This window comes from Theobroma cacao, chromosome 6, assembly GCF_000208745.1.
Source record: "Theobroma cacao cultivar B97-61/B2 chromosome 6, Criollo_cocoa_genome_V2, whole genome shotgun sequence".
NCBI lineage: Eukaryota > Viridiplantae > Streptophyta > Magnoliopsida > Malvales > Malvaceae > Theobroma > Theobroma cacao.
This window is the reverse complement of record NC_030855.1, coordinates 807,855-821,383: the sequence shown is the minus strand read 5'-3', so window position 1 is coordinate 821,383 and position 13,529 is coordinate 807,855. Positions and strand designations below refer to the sequence as shown.

At 32.5% G+C, this 13,529-nt stretch overlaps 1 protein-coding gene and 1 pseudogene across 1 annotated transcript; both read right to left on the bottom strand.

The window, feature by feature from the left end:
* Positions 1-13,529, bottom strand: part of LOC108662476 — a 72,098-nt pseudogene that overhangs the window by 34,423 nt on the left and 24,146 nt on the right.
* On the bottom strand, positions 2,497-6,967 carry LOC18595127. The gene is made up of 6 exons (XM_018122933.1): positions 6,152-6,967; positions 5,945-6,013; positions 4,097-5,155; positions 3,256-3,390; positions 3,011-3,132; positions 2,497-2,921 (listed from the first exon to the last, which is right to left on the bottom strand). Exons 1-6 carry the CDS (start codon positions 6,746-6,748, stop codon positions 2,552-2,554), a joined length of 2,352 nt encoding a protein of 783 aa, XP_017978422.1. The 5' UTR covers positions 6,749-6,967; the 3' UTR covers positions 2,497-2,551.

Genomic DNA, 13,529 nt, shown 5'->3' with positions numbered 1-13,529 from the left:
TTAATCTTAATTTCTTGCCTTCAAATAATTTAATTAACACATATCCTTTTTTATGGAATACTATTGTCTTTGTCTTTCAAGAAAAAGAAAAAAGTCAAAGAAAACTTACTTATCATTAAAGATAAAATGTTTTTTTAAATTGGTACTTTTTTATCGAAAATGTGGCAATCAAGATGCTACTTCCACAATTTTATAACTAAAACAACAAATACAAAAGGACAAAGAAACAAGAAAAGCCTAAAAGACATCAAGGTTTTGAGTTTGCAATCTCTTATTTTCCCCTTTAAACTTTATGTTAGGAAGCATTGTTATTAAAACTGTTGATTACTAACCATAATGAATTGACAAGGTTGTTGACATAAAATCAAGCTGACATAATAAAATTAACAAAAACAAATAAAAAAAAAAAGCCAAATCTTCTTTTTCTTTTTTCATACAAAAAGCTATTATCTCAAATTAAGCTCTCTGCAATTCTTAACTATGTACTCTTAATCTATTTAAATAGGATTCATATTTAATGCACTGACAATGTATCTTATAGACACTATTAATGCATCAAATATACACTCGTTCAAATATTAGAAACTTGAATATTAACATAAATTTGTTGAAATATACATAATTGATAAGTACATGGTCATTCAACTCAAAGGTATACAGGAAAAGTAGTCACTTATTTGCAAATCACTGGTTCAAGAATGCACATCTCTTCTAGCCAAGAGAGAATAAAAGAAGCAGAAAAAAGTTTTTTTTGACCTTTTTGACAGTTTGCTATAATTCTTTAACTTATTAATGAAATTAAATTTTGAATCATTGTCAAAAAATGTTTCTCTCCGTTGTCTTTTTCTCTAGCTTTCTTTTCTCTACAATCTAACCAAAATATAATTGAATAAAATGCCCTACAATCCTACACATTATGAAGAATAAGCTTAAATATAGAAAAGTGTATTTGACGTTCAAAGAATCGTTACGCCTTGTATAACCCAAACCAAGCTAAATCATTCACATCAACAGCCTTGCTTGCATATTTTTTGTGGTTTATTTCTAGCTACAACCCCCTTTTTGCATCACCAAGACAGTTGAGGACTTGAGGAGGTACTAAATTTCTATCGAAAACAAGTATAGAATATCCCCATAGCAGAATAGTCTCTACTTTGTTTTCTCAAACAAACAAAGAAAGAAATTTAGGTAGATGAAGAAAGAGAGATGATCAACTACTAGCCTCTTGATGAGAGAGTGTGTTTAAATACAAAACCTAAACAAAGATTCCCTCAGGCCTTTATACCAAAAACAAGAAAATGGCATGTGCTTCATGCCCTGTCAACATTGTTTTTATTTATTTAAAGAAGGAAATTATTGAGAGAATATAAAAATGAAAAAGGCTAAAAAAAGCTTGCTCATCATTAAGGATAAAATGCTTCTTTTAATTGCTACCTTTTTATTCCAAATGTGGCTATCAAGATGCTAATACCACAATTTTATATCTTTTTTTTGAAATTCTATACCTTTATGCCTTAAGCAAAATCAATATACAAAAAGGCAAGTGAACAAAAACCATCCCTGTAGCTTAAGCATGCATCTCCCTATGTACACAACTATGCTCCACTATATACACAATCAGCCTTGCTCAAGATTACAGGAGGTCAAAAAGAAACAAAAGGTTCTATACAGTGTAAAGACTTTTGTTACTATGAGAACATGCTTGAAACAAGGCGATTAATTAATGGACAAAGCTTCAAAGTGCTGAAAAGGTTTCAGGAAATGTTGAGGCGTGAACAATTATTTTTTCTCTTTATAGATTTCTTTTATACTACATTATTGAATTTTTTTGAAGGAAAATAAGAATCTCAATTACACATACACATTACATGATCATATCCATCACCTCTTTGGTTGATTGGAATTCATTAATGGTCAAAGTACCTCATAGATACCTATATTAAAGATTTTTTTTTTTATCAATTTAGTCTGTCTATCCAAAACTGATTAATTTAGTCCCTCTTACCTAGATTTTGTACTATTGATTCTCTCTATCTAACTCCATCCAAATTAATTATTAGTGGTGCTAACGACGAGCTGACATGTCAAAAAATGCTAACGTTGACATGTTCAACTAAAAAAATAAAATTGATCACATGGTTTTTCTTTTTCTTTTTTCTCTTATTTGTCCAAAACTAGTTATTTTAAGCCTACTATTTAAAGGACATTTAGTTTTTTTTTTCATTGTTCCTTCTTTCCTTTTTCGCTCTCTATCCAATAATTTATTCTAGATTATGATCCCCAAACCCAGATTTCGACAGCCAACCACTAGTCACTGGTGGTCAAAAAATCTAATAAAAAATATCAAAAAAATCAATGAGCTTGTTTGTTGCATTTAGCATGGAACCTATATTGTATAATGAGAACCGGAAAACTGGTTCAAGTGTTGAGGTGATTATTGGATGAGTTGGTTCCTTTCAAGTTCATGTCATATTAGAATTTGCAAGATTATGAACAAACAAAAAAACTACAGTACTTTCAGATTTATTATGACAAAATACTAATTTATAACTTAATTCTTTGGTAGAATAGCAACTCCTTTAACAATAAGTCCTCCTTTCCAATTCAATTCATCATATTGGTGACAGCAAATATGTAATTCTCCAACAATTTCGGATGAAGTTGTAAATTCTCCGACAGGGATTTCTATCCATACTCCTCTCGGCTTGGTCATCAAATTTTCCTTGCGTTCAACCTTGTCCCCATTTGGAAGAGTGAATCCAAAGTTCACTGGACATCCCCATCCATATGCTTCATCTGTCAACTTAAACACAAACATAACTCCATACAAAGTTCCCAGTGAGAGCTTTTTTACATTGAATTTCACATTCATTTCTAGCCAACACACCTTTAGAAGTTCGACAACATCAATCAACACATCGCTACAAAATCAAAAGTTTGTGGATTAAGAAAGCTGTCAAGCTAGAACTATGAAGTAAGGATTCTCAATGGATAATAAATCTACGCTAACCTGTTTGTTTCTTTTTGGTATGACCAACGCCAATAACGGTGCTCTTCTACCCAACTGATTGAAAGATCTCTTGCAAACAACATGAAGCAGTATTTGTTTAACTTCTCATTCACCCAATACTTCTGCAACGACAATGGCACCCACAAAATCGTGAAACTTTTCTTTCATTCAACTATTCGTAAAATAAAATTCATTTTCGCATAAAAGATGAGATCTTTAAAATAACTTATATAGGACTTAACTACCATTCTGTTTTGGTTCAAGTAAACTTCAGCATGGGGTTGGGAAAGCAACTTATCCATAGAGGAACTCTCAATAGGTGAGCCAGCATCTTTCAAGATGGAAAATTCATGAAAATTTCCATCTCCGAATTCAAAATCCTACAACATGAAAAACACAACCCTTGATCATTAACATCAAGTTGAGGACACAGCAATGGAAAGAAACAAGCTTCTTTTTTACAAGTTTATGATTTTAGATCTAGAAAAATCGAGATAGATTTTGAAAAAGCTATCCTAATTATGGGAAATAAGGCCAAAAAACTAATTTTTTTATTTTTTATTAGATTTTCATATTACTAGTGATCGATAGCCAGAATTTGCATTTAGGGGTCGAAATCTAGGGAGAGAAGAAAGCTAAAGAGAAGGATAAAAAGGAAAATGAAAAATAAAAAACTAAATCCGCTTTAAATAGTACTCTAAAACAATGTAGTTTTGAACATATGAGCAAAGAAAAAGGAGGAAAGAAAAAAATGCCACATGGTCAATTTTTTTTTATCTGACATGTCAGTGCGTCACCAGTACCACTAATGGTTAATTTGGATGAAGTTAAGTAAAATGACTCCATTACATAAAATCTCAAAGTACAGAGATTAAATTAACCAATTTTGGGAAAAAAGATTAGTTGAACGAAAAATCTATAGTATATGGACCTATGAGGTACTTTAACCATTAATAAAGTCCAATCAATCAAAGAGATGGTGGATACGATCATGTGATGTGTAATTTAGATTCTTATTTTCCTTTAGAAAATTCAATAATATGATATAGAAAAATTCTACAGAGAAAATGATAGTGATAAACTTACTATAAGAAGCGCGCACTCGATGTGAGCAACAAATTGTCCAGCACACTCTTCACAATAATAGCAATGATTTTTTGAGTTCCTTTCTTCTTCGCAGATGTCGCAATAGTATTCTCCAGAATCATCTTCCACAAAATGATCTTTAAGAGTCAAACGATGCATGTGACATTTGGATTTAATTGAACATGGTATGGGAACACATTTTAAGTGCAAATTCATATTGCACTCCACGCAATAGTAGAAAGGTTCCTTACCAATGTAACTTTTGCATTTGTTACATAATTGGTAAGATTTCTCATAATTTGGTCCAAAATAATAAAGATTATGCATGTGAGACTTAACTTTTAAGGCCAGCTTCAGGGAATTAGCACAATGAAGATGAAGGTGGAAATCACACTGCCGACAACTATAACCGATACTTTCAATGATTTTAAATCTACAGGCAGAACAATTTTCCCAATCGCCGATTTGTGGATGAAGCGGGTGTAACGGATGAAATGTGTGTTGCATCTCCCGAATAAATGCAAGACAAGATTCATGAATTTTGATATTGAAACAATCACGACATGTATAACCTGGACCCAAGATTGGTAACTTGCAAGCATCGCATTCCAAAGCCAAATCTTTAAGATTGGGTCTACGGTTGAAGAAGTCTAGCTTATGATTTTGGTTGAAAGGGCAAAACTTGGAAACTTTCTCCATCTCTTTCAGCTTTTGCCCATCATTTTTAGGTGGGATTGGAGTGGTAGCACATTTCACATCAAGGTGGAAATCACATGGAAGGCACATGTAAGCAAACCCATCAGAATGTTCCCTACATCCATGACATGTGAATTCAACTATATCCGTGACAAGCTTGAGAGGATGCTGGCAATGAAGAGGGTGTGACACCTCATACAACAATGTAGTGCACGTTTCATGTAAGTAGTATTTACAATCTTCACAAGCATAGTGTTGATCAAAAATTTCTTGGCGGCAAGCAATGCAAAGAAGACTTTCATTCTGTTCAATTGCCCCATTATAGCTTAAGGGATGTTGATGATCAAAATGTTCAATCTGCACCTGCACGACCAAGTTGAGTGAAGAAAGTTATTAATCTTCCTCCATTTTTTAGGTAAAGTGCATCCTTAGTTTATAACATTGTCATAATTTTATTTTCATCCATGACTAAACAAACTCGAATTTTTCCATTTATGTCTTTTTGAAATTATTTTAATTTCATCTATCCATCAATACACTATTAAATATGGAACGGAATTGCCATCTAAGTACTACAGTTACGTCCATGTGACTACATTCACATAATTCACATAATATGTGAAATTTACGTGACAAATTCCATCTATATTTTATTGGCATGTTAATATACAAATGGATTTGAAATAAATTCAAAATGGATGAATGAAAACAAAAAATTACAAATAGGTCAAGATTAATAGTAAAATTTACTCTTTATTTTTGTTTAAAAAGTACAAGAAATGAAAATTTAAGATAAAACTAAAATATAGAAGCAATAATTAAATAATCAAATATATATGTTCATAAATTAACATGATGCACGTAAGTGTTTTTAATTTATTCAACATTCAATATTTTGACTAAAGCCGTCTCCAAATCAATTTTGAATACTGCTACATAAGTAGAGGTTTTTTACTTATATTATTTACATTTTTTAGTTTTTTTTCATTGAATTTTATTCAAAAATGTAAATGGTGTTTATTACTAAACAATCTTTATAATATATAAATCCAAGGAATAGAAGACCTTAAGCGATGTAAACTTCAAAAAAACAAATTATTGGCAAGTGAAAACATCATAATAATATCAATATAAAAGATCCAATTCCATCACCTTCAATGTTGAAGCTTCACTATCCAACAGACTAGAGGTCGAACTTTGATCAAGTTTCGTATCCACAACCTAGGGAAGTAAAAATATTAGCATCAAAATTTTCTAAGGGGCACATTATATGTGACCTATGATCAAATAATTAATAGTTTATCTAATGAAAAAAACATTTATTAAATTTCTTCAGAGAGAGAGTAAATGTCTCCTTACCTTATTGAGTGCACATTCGATGTGAGCAATAAATTTGCATTTCTTGCAACAATAAACACTGTGCTTGGGTTTTCTTTCTTCTTCACATATATCACAATAATATTCTTCAGAAACATCTTCTATAAATGAATCCATAAGCATCAGATCATGCCTATGATACTTGTGCGAAGTAGAATGTGGTATTGTAAGACATTTGAAATGGTAATTGAAATTACAATGGACACAACGATAAAAAGCACTTTCGTCCCCTATAGCATCAAAATTAAAACCACATACCCTGCATAGGTGGGTTGCGCTATTAGCTTTTATTCGAAAAAAGGTAAGATCATGCTCATGTAATTCAACCTTGAGACTGGGTCGTAGTTTAGCACAACGAACATGAAGGTGAAATTTACATTTTCTACAACAGTAGGCTTTTCTGAACTCCCATATTGGTAGGTTGCAAGCATTGCACAACCCATTATCAAAGTGACTGTTGCATAATTGAAGAGGGTGTGATGGATGAAATGAGTGTTTGAATATTATGGGAGGCAATTTGATTAAGCAGGAATCGTGGAAGCAGGTATAAGCACCATTGTCAAAACAAGCATAAGACATTCCAGACAAATGGTTCTCACACCAACTACATATATACTCATACTTTCTCACTCTCCTATAATTAAAGAGGGTAAAACCACCAATTTTTTTAAATGTCTCGCCATTGAGTCTATTTTTCTCATCATTAGTTGAAAAAGCACATTGATACCCAAGGCTAAAATGACACTCTTTGCAATGATATCTATAGCCTCGAGAAAGATTGAAACATTTATCACATATGTAATCCATGTGATTTGACCCTACGAGAGAAAGATTGTGTTGGGGATGGCAAGGATGTGCACTTATCTGAGGAGGTAGCTGTTGATGAACGCAAGAATCATGCAATGAAAACTCGCATCTTTCACAACAATAAGCCATACCACAAATTTCCTGATTGCACATATCACAAAGTCCCCGTGATTCATCATATTCATCACAGAGCAAGTGGTGTTCATGAAGGATGGACTTGATATCCATCTCAAACAGAGAAAGAAATTTTGGCAGATGGAGAGAGATGATTGAAGGAAGAGGCTGTAGATACTATTTTTTATGTGCTTTTATTATTATCTTATTTTATATTCATTTTTATTATTTTATTAATTTATTAAATAAAAATTAGCGTAGAGTGAATCAACGGCTATCTCTCTTTTATAAATATCTCATAGTAATCCTTCTTGCTGTATATAGATAACAGTATTTTACATGTCTTTTCTTTATATCGGTTGATTTCTAATCACAAAATACCCTATTGAAAACAATGGACAAGACTGCAATGTAAACCTATACTTTGGGTTGGACGGTAGATCATTTCTAACGACAAAATGTCCTATTGAAAACAAAAGACCAAAAGACCAGATTGCGATGTAAACTTGCAATTTGGGTTGAACGGTAGAATTTGTTTATTATATGAGACTCATGTCAACCACAAACTTTCTACACTTCTAGTGTATTGTTAGGGTTAGAACTTAAAAACCTTGAGAAAAGGGGGTAACGTGAGCTAAGGATCAGAGAAAAAACTGTGTGAAAGGGATTGGATTTGAATATGTGACGTCAAATAGGAACCAAAACAGTCAACCTACTTCGTGCTTTTGCTTTCTATGAACACAGTATTAGACCTGCCTATGGGTCGGTTGTCGTAATTTTCCCCTCTGCTATCATAATTTATAAAGGCAGCTTCAACATGTACAGTGGTGCCAAGCAACACATTCTGTTTTAGGAGAAACCAGATCAGAGAGATTGAGAGGTCCTAGCAGATTCTTATGGAAGATTGCCTACACTGTTATGGAACATCAACAAGTAAAAATTCAGTGTGATGTGGCGATCGCTGGCATAATTAATAGCTCCACTGACGGAACTACAATTGATTATTTATCTTGCATAATATTTGATTAGCCTATTCTGGGTTTCTTTAGGCCCGAAACTAGTGGTTGTTCATTACTAGCTTGCATGATTCAAATCGTATTTTGCAATAAACAAGAACATGTATTTTTCAGTTCTTGCTCCTTATGGGCCAAAATGAAAAATTCTTGCTGCTTATAGTTCAATTATGGCAATGAGAAAGTAAAAAGGAATATTGTCAATATAAGCTTGATATCCAATCTTTGCTTTCCTTCTTTTATTAATCTATATGTTAAACAAAGGAATCTAACACTTGCTTAAAATACAATAATAAAATCTCTATAAATTAATACCTTTGGAATCATGAAAATTTATTAATTAATTAAGATATTATTGAATTAATAAATTAATAATTTATTAATTTATACATTAATTAATAAAAAATTAATTTATCTAGATATCTTTTTTTTTTCCTCAAAACATTAAACTTAATACATGTACTCTGTATTGTGATTATACGAATATTATCGAATTACAAATTATTATTATTCTATCGAGATGCATTATCATCTTCAATTTTATCGAAATCTTTTAGAGGGTTATGAAATTGAAATCTCAAATCCAAAAAAGATAAATGTTTTGGATATAATGAATCTTGCAATCTCAGCTTGGTCAACAAATGGTACAATTGCAAATTGTTTTCAACATTGTAAAATTAGGTGTATGGATAACGTGACTTCAAAAAATTTGGATCAACGCTCACATGATAGACAAATTTAACAATTACATGTTCTAATCAAATAGTTGAAGTATTGTGATAAAATAGATATTGAGTACCTTTTAAACTACCAAGGAGAAAATGAGCCACCTTCAAAGTTGTTGAGTGACAAGCAAATTATTGAGAACGACATGAGAAATAATAAAGAAAATGAAGTTGAAGATGATAGTTCTATACTAGAGCTTGTCTCGTGCAAAGATGCACTCAAGCAACCATCACATTGCATAATTTTCTCTTACCATACGAGAACACTACACCAGACCTTTGTAATGCACTAAGAAAAATTAGAGATAAAGTCAATAAGATATCAATTTCAAGACGAAACAAGTAACATTAGAGTCATATTTTATTAAAACTTCCTAATTGAGTCATATATATATGTGTGTATAAAATTTTGATCTATAAGTAGATTATTAATTTATATATAAAGTGGGATCGGTAAAAAATATTATTTATATTAATTTATAAACAGTTGAGTAGGTCAGATAAAAGAGTGTAATTTGATTTGAACTCTTAAGTTTTATTATATATATCTAAATTTAGATGTAAATTATATTATATTAAAATTATGATTTAATTTAAATATTATTCATTAAAATTAAATCTCTTAACATTATTTATAAGTAGGACTGGAATCAAACTTAGGTTTTAAAAGAGGAAGCCCAATGGGACCAGCCAGATTCAATTTTGCATAGTTGTGATCTTAATCATGGAATTGGGAAGTTAGTAGTGATCTGAATCCGCCAGGACAGTGCACTAGTTTCAGGGTCTTCAATTTTGGACATCGCAATTGACAACTAGGAAGTCCCATATCTTGGGTCATTGGAATATGTTATTCAAGTATCATTTGTCAATTAATATGGAAAAGCAATCAAAAGTCAAGGAATGTCCTGCATATTCAAATTGGACGTGTGAATCCAAAAGATAGTCAATTGAGTAATGATGACTAGAAGGGAATTGGAAAGCACGTTACAAGAAAAACTAGTAGCTTGTCGATTTGAAGGGTCACATGGCCAACTGCAATAACTTCACCGTGCACAACTCGCTACAATTATTTTTTACCAGCAATTGACATGACTGGATGCATGAGGGTAAATGAGAGGGATGTGTCTACAATTTCACCAGCAACAAGAATTAGACGAAAAAAAACCCTTGACTGAATACAAAGAAATTAGTTGAAAAATTCTTGGATCTACAATTTCACATTTATAGGTGCTATTATGTGGAATTAGTATTCTAATTGTTCCTGCACTCTGATTTAATATTTGTTTAAGTTTATAGACTACAACTTTTACCGAAAAGCATTTCTATACTCAAAATTATCTTATCTAAATCGATACATCAATTAGTTTTATTGGCAATTTTACAATTTTTTTTCTTTATATTTGTAGATTTCTAACCACAAAAAGCCCTATAAAAAATAATGGATCAGATTGCGACGTAGACTTGCAATTTGTTTATTATATGAGACTTAAATCAACCGTAAACTTTCTACACTTCCGTATTGTTAGGGTTAGAACTTTCTACACTTTCAACACTTATGCTTGCATGATTCAAATCGTATTTTGCAGAAAATCAAGAACATGTATTTTTCAGTTCTTGCTCCTATTGGGCCAAAATGAAAATTTCTTGCTGCTTATAGTCCAATTGTGGCAATGAGAAAGTAGAAGGAAATATATAAATAATTTATATATATATATATATATACATTTTTAATTTAAAAAATAAAATTTAAATTTTTTGATCAAAAAAGGATAATGAAGAGTTGTCAATGGAGCAAATAATAAATAGACACATGAGAACTGCAAAGCACGTTGCAGAAAAAACTTATGGCTTGAAAATAGTAACCTTAATGGCAATCCAGTTGATTAAATCATAGGACCACTGCAATAAGTTGGTCGTGCATGACTGGATGGAAGTACTCTTATCAAGTCAGCTTTTGAGAAGACTTAATTTATAGCCATCAAAAAGTGGATAAGAAAAACCAGTAGCTTGAAACATATTAATCCCAATGACCATCGCATAAGACCTGTAGTAAAACAAATATCCCAAGCAACCAGATTCAATGTAATTTCAGCTTCCTCATTGCAAAGATCAGGCACCAAACATCAACATAACCAACACACAATTTCCTTTGCTTTAAACCTGAGTATACCGTATCTCCAGGCCAGCAAGAGACCATGGAAGTGAGCTAAAAATAATCTTCATTTGGTGATTGATAAACACCAAATCCACAAAACACAGTAATTTGCACCTTTCATTTGCTTTGTTCCTGAAAGGATTTTAAGAAACTTAAAAGTATTTCTGCAAAGAAGGCTAAAATGAAGAAGAAGAAAACAGAGTCATGCGGGAGAGAAAGGAAATATACTTTTCATTGATCAGGGAAAAAATCAATTGCAACAACTGTTACAAATGATATTTATACTCATCACAAAATCACTCCCACAGTTCTAGCCTAGGAAAAATAAAACCAACAAAACAGGATTGCAAATCACAGAAAACTTTTTCTGTGCACTAACGGCTATAACAAGGATGAACGAGCTGGCCATTGTGTCATGAGCCAACCTTGTATCGGATTATGATAGCGTAGAATTATCTTGGAGCTTGAGTCTTTTATACCTCTAAGGGAAATGTTCCTCTTTCAAACAATGTAATGGCTCGTGGTGATACTTTCACAAATACTTGTCAAATTTTTAGAAAGGAGATCTTTTAGAAAAGAAATATCCTTACTTCAAGCATTGTAATGATTATTAATAGAATACTTATAAAATCTCGTAAACTCTTTATAGAAAATGAACAATCAGCGGATTGTTAGCCTGCTTCATTGGTAAGGGTATATTTGTAGTGAATCATATAAGGCTGTCCCTATGGCCTGACGATGACCTATCTCGATCTCTTTGTAATTAATTTTATATTAATAAAGCACTTTTCCTTTTTATAACTCAGTGGTTACACATATAGCATTCGGTATGCCTTTTGATTTTGATACGAGTTCTCTTAGTCTGATTTGTTGTTATTATTAATGTTGGATTAGATATAACCGAGTATTGGTTGACTTGCGTGGAAGCGTCCACTCAAGTGCCGCATAGACTATTGTATATTTAGGCGAAATAGTGTAGTTCGTAACAGTTAGTATCAGAACACGAGCGAGAGGTGCTGATTTAAAGTGTACAAATGATGACCACGTGGAGTGCACTAGAGGACCATCAGAGGATATGAGCCAGAGGCCGTAGTGGCCACAGTAAAAGCTCAAATGGTTCCCCGTGAAGGAATTGATGAAATTGAGACAGTCTAATGAGAACTGTCCGAGATGAATAATATCCTGAGTGATGAGACAAGGGATGCATTGAGCACTTTTCAAGACGAGATTGAAGAACTGAAAGCTCAAGTAAATCTTTTAGTTATTATTACAGGTAATGCCAATGGTTATTGCTGCAGTACAAAGTCCTAATTGAGTTGCAACCGAACCCATTTCCAAACTAATTTCACGCTTAACATCTGTAATTGAATCCAGTTCATGAATCCTTGATCGATAGGGTAGGATGTTACCACTTCTGGATTCTTCCTAAAGTTACAAGTTCACTACCATGATCACCCCCTCAACAACACATAAAGCCCCTTCTGACAACAATAGTGTCAAAGTCCTAGCCTTCTACCCCCTACACACCATCTTTGCCCAGCACATTAAACAAAGTCCAACTCTTCACCTTATCTAACTTTTTTCACCTAACTTGTCTGAATTTTCCTGTCATGAGGCCACTTCTCCAAAACAGAGCCTGCATCCCACCACTAACCTCCTTCCTTATCTTTCTCCTTATAATTTTTGGACTTTTATCCCTCCCCCCCCAACCCCTCATGCCTCTAAATTGCCCATCTTACCCCCAAATAAATAAATAAATGAATAAATCCCTTAAATCTTCTGATACCAAATCCAATCTAATGAATTTACATATATAGCTGTTTCCCCCTAGATTTCTCTAAAAGTTCTGTAGTCTACTACTTTCTAATTTAAGTCCCCTAAAGCATTAACAACACCAACCTCTCATTTCTACTACCCAATCATCTACTATTCAATGTTAACAATTTCATTTAAAAAAAAATAAAGAGCATTAAAAGCCTTAAAGAACTTTTACTTGCTTGCGATGTTCAAGTCGAGCTTCGTAGTGGCTCCTTCTTCTCTCTTTGCTCAAAGCATAATTCTGCTTCTATCCTATCCTTTTGAAAAGCTAAACCAATTCTTCCACTTAATACCCATATTCAGCTGCTTCATTTCTAATCACAAAATTCGATGTCTGAATTGAAATTAATATGTTAGCCAGTGACAAATGATTCAGCATTTCTATAAATGTACCATATCTATAAATTGTACCATACTGAATTGATTCCCACTTTATTTTAGCCAGTGAAGGTGGTTTTGTTTTTCAGAATCAAAAAAATGGAAGTTGAGTCTGATTAAGAACTTTGAGCACCATTTAAGATACCACAGCAGATTACAAAATTGTCCCTGTCTGATTACAAAAACTTTAAGAACTTTAAGAACTTTGAGCACATTTAAGATACCACAGCAGATTACAAAAATGGAAGTTGAGTCTGATTAAGAATTCGATATTTAGAATTCCAGATTACTTTGTGTTTGAGTTGTCCCTGTCTCAACTTTCAATTCAGTAACCTTTTTAGTCAGTTTGA

Excerpts from the sequence above, each read along its gene's own strand:
- LOC18595127 (XM_018122933.1), bottom strand. The coding sequence starts at position 6,748 with ATGTCTTATGCTTGTTTTGACAATGGTGCTTATACCTGCTTCCACGAT. Across the intron at positions 6,014-6,151 it reads TCGAATGTGCACTCAATAAG|GTTGTGGATACGAAACTTGA; the intron begins GTAAGGAGACAT and ends TTACTTCCCTAG. Across the intron at positions 3,391-4,096 it reads TCGAGTGCGCGCTTCTTATA|GATTTTGAATTCGGAGATGG; the intron begins GTAAGTTTATCA and ends TTCATGTTGTAG.